Consider the following 13,435-nt stretch of genomic DNA (forward strand, 5'->3'; position numbering starts at 1 on the left):
AAAGCTGTTGGAGCACAAGTCCCAAAGATTTATAGTTTCTCTTCATGTCTTCATTGTTCCTCCATGGAGAGATGTTCCAAGTAGCCTTGGCTCGAGACAGGCGTCCTGCAGGACTACCTACCAACTGTCCACTGTTTGCAGTCGTGGTAGAGTAATGTTGCCCACCAGTGACTGAAAACCATGGATTGGAGAAGAATGACAGAATTCAGTGACCTTGTGGGGCCATAACAGAGAAATGACAGCAGTGTAGTGGATCAAATAAAGAGTGATGATGTTATATTTGTGACTGTAGCAGGACCAAGGCTCAAAAGGTTGCAGGCGTTGTTAATTGAGCAGAAGATGGACGGCATCAAGCCCTCTCCTCGACAGCTACAGGATCACAGTCTGCAGGTTCAGTTATGCAACGTTTTAGCATCGATGCGTGAAGTTAAGAGCAGACAGGGAGGTTATTTTTGCACTGGGCTGGAATGACTCAGTTTACCTGTCAAAGGCTATCACGGCTGGGAGAAAACCCTCAGCATTAGTAAAGAAGGACCACGGTGGCCTCTGGGTAGAAACACTGCAGAGTTCATGTGGATACGCTGCTGCATTAGGTCAGATAGAAATATCATAAAGCATCATTAAGTAAAAACGTTTATTAAGAACAAATGTTTAAATATTGTTAACGTGTTTCCCAGAAACATCTGTAGAGACAAAGAGCTTTCTGTTGTTGCTTCGAGGAAACAAGCTCTTCTTTTTAGTTTTGTCCTGGTATTTATTCCAGGACGGACTCATCCACTGAGCAGTGTTTGGGTTTCTTCCTTTTCCTCGTTCTGGATGCAAACTATTACAACTTGGGCTTTATTTCAGTGACAATGGCCTTAAGCTGCAATACAACAGGAAGTTACTCATATATAGTAATTTCCCAGACCATATTAAAAATCCATTAACAGGAAATACAAATGATGGGACAATGCCACAGCATGGACATTAGAACAGTTGGGAAAATTTACCTGGCAAAAGGTGAAAATGAGGCTTCATTGAACTGGAATTACAAAGACCAGGAATGTGAGATCCACCAGCCACGACTGAGGGTTTTTACACGTCATATCCTCAAAGTAGAACTACAGTGATCAAAAGAATCGACTTTAATGTTATTCTTTCTTTCTTTATGTCAGATTTAACCCCCCAAAAAGCTTTAATCTTTAACTAGTCTTTGGACGTAGCTACAGCACGGTCAGGTTGACAGTTTATGGGTAACATGTGGCCACCAGGCACTGCGACACACTTCCATGTTATATTACCTTGGCGTCCCGTAGGAATACAGGAGAATCATGTGAGGAATCTAAGAGTTGTTTCTTAATTCAATTCAGTTTTATTTACACAGCACCAAATCACAACAGCAGTCGTCTCAAGGTGCTTTATACTGTAAGGTAGCTCGTACAATAATACATACAGAGAAAAACCCAACAGTCATATTACCCCCTGTGAGCAGCACTTTGGCGACAGTGGGAAGGAAAAACTCCCTTTTAACAGGAAGAAACCTCCGGCACCAGGCTCAGGGAGGGGCGGGGCCATCTGCTGTGATTGGTTGGGGTGAGAGAAGGAAGACAGGATAAAGACATGCTGTGGAAGAGAGACAGATGAACCGCTGAGTGTTGTCCCGTCGAGGTGGCTCTTCTATGTTGTGCATTTATGGCACCAAACCACAAATGCAAAGGAAGAAAGGGTCGAGGCACAGCACCCAGCTGCCTGACAATATTCAGGCAACGTCCAAAGCCCCACAAAGGACCTACCCACACCCCACTGGCCCCGCCCAGATCAAGGAGCTGTCACAGCAGACAAAAATGTGAAGTCCGCACATAGTCGCCATGGCACCCACCAACCCACCACACCATCCCCCATGGAGCTACCAGGAGAGGCATACTGGCCCACTGAGGATCACAGAGGAGCAGACCCAGGGGGGCTGACAGCACAGCCCCCACCCACCAGTCGTGCAGCTTATTTTATCTTGTCAGCGTGAGCCCCACCTAAAGGGGACAGAGGGATTAGTGAGTTGCATTAGTGGGGCAGGAGAGAGTGAAGCAGGGGAGCCAATGTCACTGCGATACGACTCCTCAACACCATCCAGCCTGCCCCACCACTCATAATGAGTCCTGCTGTGCTCTGTAGCAATGATGCATTTTATGTGTGTGTGCCAGGTTAGTGCTGTGGATTCAAAGGAGCACAGTTCCACTAAACAGGAGATCAGGATAAACCCCAGTAACCAACCCTGCCCCCGCCATCACATATTCTCAATCCCAACAGAGGCCAGCCCCACAATGACATGCCACACGTGATACACAGCCAACATTACTGTTATAATTACATGTTTCCTTTATTACTTTCCTTTCAACCTATTGATTTTGCACCTTAAACTTTCTTTGGTTCCTACAAGCCACAAAGTCCTTTATGGTTTGTCTCTGTTGTGTGGAGGGCTGTTTTTAAGAGCTCAAAAATGGGTGTATCAGAGTCAAACAGGCAGCACAGTGGAAAAGTGGTTGGCACTGTTTCCTGACAGCAAGAAGGTTCTGGGTTCAAATCCAACATCTAAGCTGTTTGCATGCTCTCCCCATGTCTGGGTCCTCTCTGGGTTCTCTGGCTCCCACAGTCCAAAGACGAGCAGTTAGTGGGGTTAGGTTGATTGGTGTATGTGCCCATGAGTATGAGTGTACACGGGTGTTTCTCTGTGTTAGTGACAGTCTGACAGAAGGCTGCATCCCTCAGCCTCATGTGGGCTGTGTAGCCCCTTTACAACTGCAGTGAGAGCTCAGACCTGTTTCTGGTGGGTGGTGGACTCCTCCAGGGCTTCCCCTGATTCCCCTTCTGCCACAGAAGACTGTGGCCTCAGAAACTCATATCTGCTTTTTGCAAATGAAGCGAACCTGTTGGCTTCATCAGCAGGGGCGGATCTAGAAGGGTGGCATGGGGTGGCAAGTGCCACCCTAAAATGATCCCTTGCCACCCCAAGTGCCACCCCAGTTTTGCATATGACAGTGTTGTTTATTAAAATAAGTTTAACAGTTTGAGCGTAGTTACAGTCAGCAGTGAATATAAATGCTAGAACTGGATATATTCCATAGTGTCCCCCCCTCCACATTAACAAATGGTTCAGCCCATAGCAGGACCGGCTTTTTTCTTGTTTTCAGCAGCAAGTGATGCTTATGATTGTGCCAGAGCACATTTTGAACAACACCATGGGAATTTCTGATTTTATACAGGTGGATGGATGTTACACTGTGGAAATGAAGGAAGGTGAGTGCTATTTTAAATGGTTGTAGAAAATGAAAAAACAGCAGGTGTATTGGCTGCATTTTTAGATAAATAGTTGTATCTGTTTACAAAATGTACAATTTATATTTGCATTTCAAGTTATAAACATTTACCCAACACGTCTGTGGTTTTTTTACAGTAAAAAATACTGCTAGGATTTTAGGTTCTTTGTGTGATTTCAGATCAGTAATAGTTACATTAATAGTAATAGTAATACTAATGCAGTATGTCAGTGAAAAAACAACTAAATTCAGTTGAGCTGAAAAGATACCAAACAAAGCAAGAGGAGGAAAAAATAAAATGAAACAATCTGAGGGTGAAATACAAACGTAAACTCAAAGGAGTCACAAATGTCCGGTTGTATTTCAGACCTCAGAGGGTGAATCCAACAAATCATGAAAAATGAGGTTTACATGTTTGTTCATGACAGTGCAGATTTCTGACATTTTGTGTCATTTAAGCTGTAACAATGTGACAGTTTTCTAACAAAAACAGTGAAACTTAAGTTAGACTTGTGTTTGTAAATGAAGCGCCCCATGTTGTGTAGCTTTCTGGAGTTTATACTTATTGGGCTACATATGTATTTAATATACAGGCTGTACAGTACATAACATCAAAACTCACATGTTTCATGTAACTAAAGTGTGTAATCATGTGGGTACAGACAATAATTAAGTTATAGACTATATTTATATGAAAAACGTGCATACTTACTGCATTTGAATCATTTTAACCACATGTAACCACCTGCATATGTGTTTGGGGGAAAAAGGCTTTGATTTTGCCACCCTAAGAAAATTTCTCTAGAGCCGCCCCTGACCATTTCACAGGATTTGCATTTAAAGATGCAACAAGACTAAAATGGTTAGGGTCAGGAGGTCAAAGGTCAGAGCTCCTGTGGGTCTGAGGGCGGCCTCACGCTGGAGAAGGATGAAGGAGTCTGACCTGAGCCAGTGTTTGACATGAACACATCAGCACTGCTGTCAGTGAGCCTAACGACAGCCGTTAGCATCATTTCAGTGTTTCAGTCATAAAAACACTTCCTGTCTCTGTGGTGGTTACAGTGACATCATGCAGTTTGTGCTTTGACCTCCAGAGGGCGACAAATCAGCACAGACAGAGAGCTCCATTCAAACTTTGCTGCCATCAGGAATAATTCTTCAAATATAATCATCAGTGTTTGAGCAGTTATGATATCAGGGACAATCTAGACATGTGTGACAATACTGAACATGTCACATGACACACCTCAAACATCATGTGATCCACTCTCAGTCTGCACTTTCATTCATGACTTCAACAGGTTGAAATGAGCTTTGAAGAAACATTCAGTGAAATAAATCTTTCATGGATTCATGTGAGCAGCAGATGAACTTTGTACCAACAACATCTTCAATAACAGAGTCTGAATGAAGCTCAGGTGTTGATGCTGCTCACTGATTGGACGCTTGCTTTCAGCTCTGCTCTCAGTCTTTACTGCACAGGTGAAGGTAGAAAGTGTGACTGGATCTATAGACTGGAAACAGAGAAACATGCTGAACATTTGAAGCTTTGCAGCAGAAATGTTCATGTTACAAATACAGCAGAGCTGATCTGGGATCAGTGTGTTCACACCTGCAGCTACAACAAGGTTTCATGTCTCCACACGTCAGCATGTGAACTTTACTCTGACTCAGTCTGAGCAGTCAGACGGCATATTTTTAAAGTTAACACATCAGCACACACAGAGCTGAGCCCCTCCCACCTGTGCTGAGTTTCAGGTGGAGCCCCGCCTCCTTCCAGGAAGCAGCTCACCTGTGTGTCCGTGTTTAGTGTCCAGGTGTGGAGTGGAGCTTGTTGTTGGTGTGTGAAGAAACTGTAAGTTTGCTTTGTTTCCTCCTTTAACAGTTTGTCTTTAGGAACTTTACTGTTTGTTCAGCTCGTGTTTGATTTCTTCACACAACAAACTGTGTGTGTTTGTATTTCCGGTCTCTCCATTAAAGTCAGTGTGTAATGTTTCCTGGCTAACATCAGCTGTGTGCAGCTTAGTTCAGCACAAATCTGCCGCTCCATAGTTCACGGTAACGGACTCACAGCTGGACCAACGAGGCCGAGTGTGTCCGCCACTCTGAGCTAGTTAGTGTTTGTGTACTTGTAGTTTGTACTTTGAGTTCACTCAGAGCCCACTGAGGACGCAGCGTACGTGATGACGTCACAGCCCTTTACCTCCTTTACTGTCACTGTGATTAATATTTACACAGGAGACACCTGCAGAGCTCTGACGCTAAGCTAGCACACAGCATGCTAACGCTAAGCTAACGCTAAGCTAGCCAAGAACCCAGAGTGAGGTTAAAGCTGAGTAAACACTGACCCCAGACCAGCACCGTGATAAAGTGAGCTGCTGCTGCTGAACTTGAACAGGTAACAAAGTGATGAGCAGTCAGGCTGCAGGTTTCTACCTGTTCATGTTTCTACAGTAGAATCACTTTGAAGTGTCTTTGTGCTGTTTCATCTTTGATTTGTGTTCATAAACACTCAGAGAAACATCACGTGACCTCATCAGGATCTGTGTTGGTGTGTGGGGCTGTACCTCAGCTTTATGTTGTTACATGCTCATTTGTTCATTTTAACATCAAAGTAATGTTATGAGGAGTAATGAAGTAACGTACTCCATTACTTTTAATCAAAGTGTTCTGTGTAATATGTGTAATAATGACTGTTTTGAGTAATGACCAACACTGATCACAACAAAGAGGAAATGCCTCCAACATGCACAAACATTTGAGCCACAACATGCAGTTAATGTGCACAAATGTCTTTGATATGCTGCTCAGTGATGGTGGTGACTGTCAGAGCAGAGCTACTGAGAATCAATAAGTAATATCAATGATGGGATCAGAATCACTAAATTCTTCTCATCCCTGTCAGTATCATACATGTGCTGTATAATGTGATAAATGTAGAGGTGCTGGCTGTTCTCTCACTCTGCTGTTTAGCTGTAAAGGACGCCTCCCTGCCTTTGTCTCATTCATGACCTTTAATAGTCTCTTCTAACATGCAGAGATCTGTATGATCTGTTTCATAGAGTCTAACCAGCCTGTACAGGTAACAACAACAGTCACTGCATCACTGACACACAAACGTCATCTCTGTCAATAACAACATTCATACATGGAATAAAAACACATCAGTGGATCATTGCTGGAGCTGATGTTTGTGCTCCTGGTGCAAAGGCTCTCAGTTTCCTCCTTGAAATAACATCAGTGGTGGGTCAGCGACATGCTTTCTTTCCCTCTCAGGTTTAAATATCTGGGACTCTCCACCGTTTGGTTTTAGAGCTGAAGAAGCTTCTCAGATGAAACGTCTTCCAGAAACTTAAAGACGTCTCTTTTCTCTCCAAGCTCCTTAGATCACATGACCTGGATGACTGAACCTACAGACATATTGACCTGGTTTCATGGTCACATGACAGGTCAGAGGTCAGCGACTGTAACTCAGTTCCTCCTGTTAATGTGAACTCACTGAGTGTTTGTGGTTTACCTCTCAGACTGACTGAAGATGATGATGGAGGAAGAGGAGGACAGAGCAGAGTCTGCAGGGTCCAGCTGTCCGTCTGTGAGGAGTGACCGGTCCAAAGGTGACCCTCCAGGCTTCAGTGGTGAACCTGGAGCAACGAGGTCAGAGAGCTGAACTCACTGAGTAACAGAAATAATTCTGCACTGACATTATAATCAGTGTTGACTCTGGTTGATTGTCTGACTGTGTTTGTGAGCTGAGAGGAAATGAAAATGAGTTTGTAACAAAAATCAGTTTTGTCCAGTTTTCCTGTAAAAAGCTGAACTCTAATCTAAGAGGATGTTACTGACAGGAAACAGCTGCATTATCTGCAGTCTGTGTGATCACAGCTGCTTCAATCATGTTTGTGTCTGCAGAGGTCAGAGGTCACAGTCTGCAGGGTCCAGCTGTCCGTCTGTGAGGAGTGACCGGTCCAAAGATTATAATCCAGCCTTCAGTGGTGAACCTGGAGCAACGAGGTCAGAGAGCTGTGATGACTCCTTTACATGTTTGTGTTTCCTGGATAAATATGACCTGAAACATCCTCAGATTGTTACAAAGATTCATTAAAAAGAAAACAATGAAAGAGAAAAGATCCAAATGTTCGACTTGGTCATTTGCTGTTTGAGGACAGTGATGCTCATATCTGTGGGGAAAGTGTGACCTGAGTGGGTTCATGTTTGTCTTTAAAGAACAGAGCTGCTCTGATTCTCTTTGTGTCTGATCTGTTAAACAGTCTGAGAGGTCACACAGAGACCCAGCAGCTAAAGCCTGGATCATACTGGCTGCTGTTACTCCATCAGGACAACACTGAACCACAGTGGTGTGGATGTAGTGGATAAATCCCACCATACTGATGCTCAGAGTTAACCACAGGGAACAAAACCAGATGTTACCTTCAGATTGTGACCTTTGGAGTGGACGATGCAGATTTCAATAGAGAATAAATGTTGTTGTTTTTCAGCTGTGAAGAAAGAATCTAATTTTCTGAACTTAAGAATTTATGATGCTGGAAACAACATGGAGACTATAACACAACATTTCCACTGTGTTCATAGAATGAATGTAAAACTGTCAGACATTCATTAAATATGCAAAATGTCTACAGAAGCATCAGAGGGTCAGACGTGAAGCACTCAGTGATTTTGATCAAATGACTCATCAGTTATTGATCTGTACTACACTGATCTACCACGTTAGTAAAGCTGGTGTTCTGGTGGTGGAGGGAGACTCGGATCATGTTCTGGTTTTGGAGCAGTGATCTGCTGATGGTTCAGTTTAATGAGCTTCTTCAAAATCATCCCTGACATCACCACTGAAAGGACGTCCATGAAAACAGACTGAAAATTACTGATATGTTCACAATCTGAGAGTTTAAAACTTGACAGACTTGATTCAGATGAAGTTATTTGAGCAGAAACTCCTAGATCTTTATCCTGTGTTGATCTAATCCTTCATGGTTCCTCCACAGAGTGGAGCAGCAGAGCTCAGAGGTTCCCAGTGGTCAGTCTGCCCAGCAGCATCAAACACAGCTGGACTCCATATTTATGGTCTGTACATGTACAACAACTACTGTTACATCTGTTCTGTTCACAGTCATCTCCATGCTGCTCTTTGTAGACCAGTGGATCGTCAGTGTGTCCAACATGGATCTGATGTTTGGCTCCATGTTTTCAGTCTGATTGGCTCATTCATAAATATTCTGTTCCAGCTGCTGGAGGACAACATCATCACTTTTGTGAAGAACGAGCTGAAGAAGATCCAGAAGGTTCTGAGTCCAGATTACCCAGAATGCTTAGAGAGTCAGAGGAGCAGCAGCAGAGAGGCATGTGTGAAGATCACGGTGGACTTCCTGAGGAGAATGAAGCAGGAGGAGCTGGCTGACCGTCTGCAGAGCAGTAAGAGGATTTATCTAAAGATTTAAGCTTCTGGATAAATGAACATTTTCCAGAGATGGAAGATGGAGCAACATGTTTTAAAGATTAGTTATTTTTGGAATTGAGTGTTTATTTTTCTTCTCATTCAGAACTTCAAGCTGCAGTTTGTCACCGTAACCTTAAATCCACCCTGAAGAAGAAGTTCCAGTGTGTGTTTGAGGGCATCGCTAAAGCAGGAAACCCAACCCTCCTGAATCAGATCTACACAGAGCTCTACATCACAGAGGGAGGGACTGCAGAGGTCAATGATGAACATGAGGTCAGACAGATTGAAACAGCATCCAGGAAACCAGACAGACCAGAAACAACCATCAGACAAGAAGACATCTTTAAAGCCTCACCTGGAAGAGATGAACCAATCAGAACAGTGCTGACAAAGGGAGTGGCTGGCATTGGGAAAACAGTCTTAACACAGAAATACAGCCTGGACTGGGCTGAAGACAAAGCCAACCAGGACATCCAGTTCATATTTCCATTCACTTTCAGAGAGCTGAATGTGCTGAAAGAGGAAAAGTTCAGCTTGGTGGGACTTGTTCATCACTTCTTTACTGAAACCAAAGAAGCAGGAATCTGCAGCTTTGAAGACTTCCAGGTTGTGTTCATCTTTGATGGTCTGGATGAGTGTCGACTTCCTCTGGACTTCCACAAAACTACAATCCTAACTGACCCTAGAAAGTCCACCTCAGTGGATGTGCTGCTGATAAACCTCATCAGGGGGAAACTGCTTCGCTCTGCTCGCCTCTGGATAACCACACGACCTGCAGCAGCCAATCAGATCCCTCCTGACTGTGTCGGCATGGTGACAGAGGTCAGAGGGTTCACTGACCCACAGAAGGAGGAGTACTTCAGGAAGAGATTCAGAGATGAGGAGCAGGCCAGCAGGATCATCTCCCACATCAAGACATCACGAAGCCTCCACATCATGTGCCACATCCCAGTCTTCTGCTGGATCACTGCTACAGTTCTGGAGGATGTGCTGGAAACCAGAGAGGGAGGACAGCTGCCCAACACCCTGACTGAGATGTACATCCACTTCCTGGTGGTTCAGGCCAAAGTGAAGAAGGTCAAGTATGATGGAGGAGCTGAGACAGATCCACACTGGAGTCCTGAGAGCAGGAAGATGATGGAGTCTCTGGGAAAACTGGCTTTTGATCAGCTGCAGAAAGGAAACCTGATCTTCTATGAATCAGACCTGACAGAGTGTGGCATCGATATCAGAGCAGCCTCAGTGTACTCAGGAGTGTTCACACAGATCTTTAAAGAGGAGAGAGGACTGTACCAGGACAAGGTGTTCTGCTTCATCCATCTGAGTGTTCAGGAGTTTCTGGCTGCTCTTCATGTCCATCTGACCTTCATCAACTCTGGACTCAATCTGCTGGAAGAACAACAGAGAATCTCGATGTTGTCTAAGTTAATTAGCAAACCAAACCTACAATCTCTCCACCAGAGTGCTGTGAACAAGGCCTTGCAGAGTCCAAATGGACACCTGGACTTGTTCCTCCGCTTCCTCCTGGGTCTTTCACTGCAGACCAATCAGACTCTCCTACGAGGTCTGCTGACACAGACAGGAAGTAGCTCACAGACCAATAAGAAAACAGTCCAGTACATCAAGAAGAAGCTCAGTAAGAATCTGTCTGCAGAGAAAAGCATCAATCTGTTCCACTGTCTGAATGAACTGAATGATCGTTCTCTAGTGGAGGAGATCCAACAGTCCCTGAGATCAGGACGTCTCTCCACAGGTAAACTGTCTCCTGCTCAGTGGTCAGCTCTGGTCTTCATCTTACTGTCATCAGAAGAAGATCTGGATGTGTTTGACCTGAAGAAATACTCTGCTTCAGAGGAGGCTCTTCTGAGGCTGCTACCAGTGGTGAAAGCCTCCAACAAAGCTCTGTGAGTATATTTGTACTCATGTCTTTACTTTTAACATCCAACTGTGTCAGTAATTTATTTCACCAGGCTTTCTGTCTCTGTATGAAATTGTATCCTAAAGTTTTGGGATTTCTCCAATACAACTGTGACCTCTTTGATGCCTCCAGAACTCGAGACGCTGGATTCACCATAAACTCTGATCATCACTGCTGCTGTTATGTTATCAGTCTTTGTTTAAACACTTCGGCTGCATGTGCCTGATGTTGTGATACTTTATATTCACATGCATGCTCCTAGATACATTTCTACTGCAGGTCTATTTTAGTCACAAATGTTGGTGAAACACTTGCGTTTACATGCATGGTGGGTCCTGCATTAAAGAAAGCATTTGAATTACTCAGTGAATCCTGGCAGCCAGAGAAACATCCTTAGTTCCACTTTAAACTAAACTCTGCTTCGGTCTTCCACAGTGTGTTTGTTGTTTCTTTGTTGTTGTTGGCCTGCTCTCTCCTCTCACTCCAATCTGGTTGCAGCAGATGTTTGTCCCTCCCTGAACCTGCAGACTTGGGTGCAGCACCTCAGTTCATCTTCAGTCTGAAACCAGCTGTTGTAGCTATATCCCCTCAAGCACACCTTCCCTGGTCATCTCTGCTGTGGTTGCTATAAAATTTAATCTTGATTTAAAAAAAAGAACAAAAAACCTCAAGTCAGACTTGATGCCATTTGTTGGCAGCATGGTGCCTGTTTGTCTTTGATGATAAACTGCAGCACAGTCTAAAGCAAACCTTCTGACTTTATTGACTTTATGCATGTATATATTCTTCCTGTTCACCTTGGACACACAGCAGCTCTCTGTTTGTTGTGATTGGATCTAGAACAGCCAACATATCCTAATCTAGATGATTTCTAAGGTGGTATCTGGGAGGAAAAGTTAAAATCAGCTTGGATGGCCTGTACTGTATGATGGCCTTGGTTGCACCACATTGATAGCCATGCAGGGTGGTTCACTCCTTGTGCAAGAAGACCGAGGAGTGAGCCACACTTGGTCAAAGCTTGGCCATTCAAGCTCACTGTTTTCCCCTTGTTGGTTGATGATAGTATTTTTTTTTTTGACTTATAGTCATCATTGTCTTCAAATTAACTCACACACTGCTGACTGCTGTAGCTTACCTGGCTGAGCAGGTGACCCATGCACTGAAGGTTAGAGTCGTGACTCCAGGGCCTGGTTTGAGTCTGCCCAACACCATTTCCTGTGTGTTATTCTCCTCACTTCTCCCTCCCTTCCTGTCTTCTTTGTCCTATACAGTGAAAACAAAAGGCCTCAAGTTGTGAAAACTCTTCCCCTTCATCATCTTCCATCTCTCTCATCTAACATCACCAGTATTCTCCGAGTAGAGAATCTTTTCACAATCTTGAATGATAAGGATCCAAGTGGGTAAAGTTATTTATTTGTTGTGTTCCTATTTGCAGCTGGGATAGATTAAGACAAACTATCGGCTGCCCAAATTACATCCAGTTTAGAAGACAAACATTGAGTGAAGTGTTTGTTTCATCATCCTTCACAACTCATCAACCAGGTGTCACAAACTGCAGCAGGACAGTACAAAGCATGTCATACTGGATGGCTGCAACAACCAGAGTTTTACCTACCTTTGGTATTTCTTGACAGTATGAGCGTAATATTTACTGAACAGAGTCGTCTTCTGTAATCTTTTCAGATTCAGATTCAGAACACTGTATTTATTTTCAAGGGGCAATTAGGATACTGACCTTGCCAACCGTACATACAATACACAAACATCACATTGGGGAGACGGGTCAGGCTAGGTAGCTGGCCGGTCAGCCGCTAGAGCAGCGACCCGGAACCAAACAGCAGAAAATGCACAACATCAGGAAAGATGAGGAGAAAAAAGAACTCCTCCCAAACTGAGCTCCAACAGGGAGATCAGTTTGAGAACAGACAAAAAAAATGACCTTAGTGCAGAGCACATGAAAACTCTTAATGCGCCATAGAAACACATGACAAGCAACAGGGATGGGTAAAAGGTGAGAGACAGCCGGTGTAGACAGCGCACCCGGGCCTGCAGCATTTGCGCTGGTCCCCTCGACCCACCGTCTGCACCGGGAGGGGATAAGCATGCTTAGGATGGGAAGGAACAGTCTAAACACCGTCTGTTATCAGGGTGAGATTTGTTCAGCTCCAGCCTTGAGACCACAGCTGGCGCCGGTATGTTAGCCGCATGAGATGATGGTGGTTTTCTTTGGTGCGAACAACTGCATGTCAATTTCACAGCTGATCTAACAGTCCGTCACTCGTCTCTCAATCTCCCGTTGGAGAGCCACGAGCTTCTCCGAGAGGTTATCGGTTTTGCGCTCAAAGAGCAAAGTCTGAGAACTCACGACCGCCATGAGCTTCTTCAAGATCTTATCCGTGCCGCGTTCAATGAGCCCATTTTGAGAAGTCACGACCCGTCCCATTGTTTCAGTCACAGCGGGCAGCCTTGTGGGGGTTTGAACAGCTGATTCCGCTTTCTTTAATCTTCAATAAGCCAGGGCCAAGCCAGCTCAGATCAGCAAGAACCCTTTGCTGCTGTGAATGTCCGTGCTGCTATATTTCAGGATCAGGCTCTAAATGTACAAATGGATCTGAGAAGATTTCCAATCATGTTTCTACTAGATTTACAGTTTGTTTTCATGTCTTCTGACTCAGATGGTGGAGCAGGTGGAGCTTGCAAGGAGTAAGTGCTGCTATAGAAGAAGAGTTGTGTTTTAATGAAGCTATTTAGTTAACCAATAATTGTATT

General features: G+C 44.2%; 1 protein-coding gene across 8 annotated transcripts in view; it reads left to right on the forward strand.

Moving 5' to 3' along the window:
• Positions 1-13,435, forward strand: part of LOC146634319 (protein NLRC3-like) — a 580,191-nt gene that overhangs the window by 255,753 nt on the left and 311,003 nt on the right. For 3 of the 8 annotated variants that reach the window (XM_085376599.1, XM_085376625.1, XM_085376632.1), the window contains exons 1-5: positions 6,829-6,947; positions 7,203-7,304; positions 8,297-8,375; positions 8,537-8,723; positions 8,852-10,652. In XM_085376599.1, coding sequence (XP_085232725.1) covers positions 6,829-6,947; positions 7,203-7,304; positions 8,297-8,375; positions 8,537-8,723; positions 8,852-10,652 — 2,288 coding nt within the window. Of the gene's footprint in view, positions 1-6,828; positions 6,948-7,202; positions 7,305-8,296; positions 8,376-8,536; positions 8,724-8,851; positions 10,653-13,435 lie in introns of those variants that run through there. The other 5 variants (XM_085376616.1, XM_085376644.1, XM_085376555.1 and 2 more) reach the window with 4 other exon arrangements.

Source organism: Diplotaxodon limnothrissa, linkage group LG3, assembly GCF_057381915.1.
Source record: "Diplotaxodon limnothrissa isolate DT_005_m linkage group LG3, D_limnothrissa_male_GT1.1, whole genome shotgun sequence".
Classification (NCBI taxonomy): Eukaryota; Metazoa; Chordata; class Actinopteri; order Cichliformes; family Cichlidae; genus Diplotaxodon; species Diplotaxodon limnothrissa.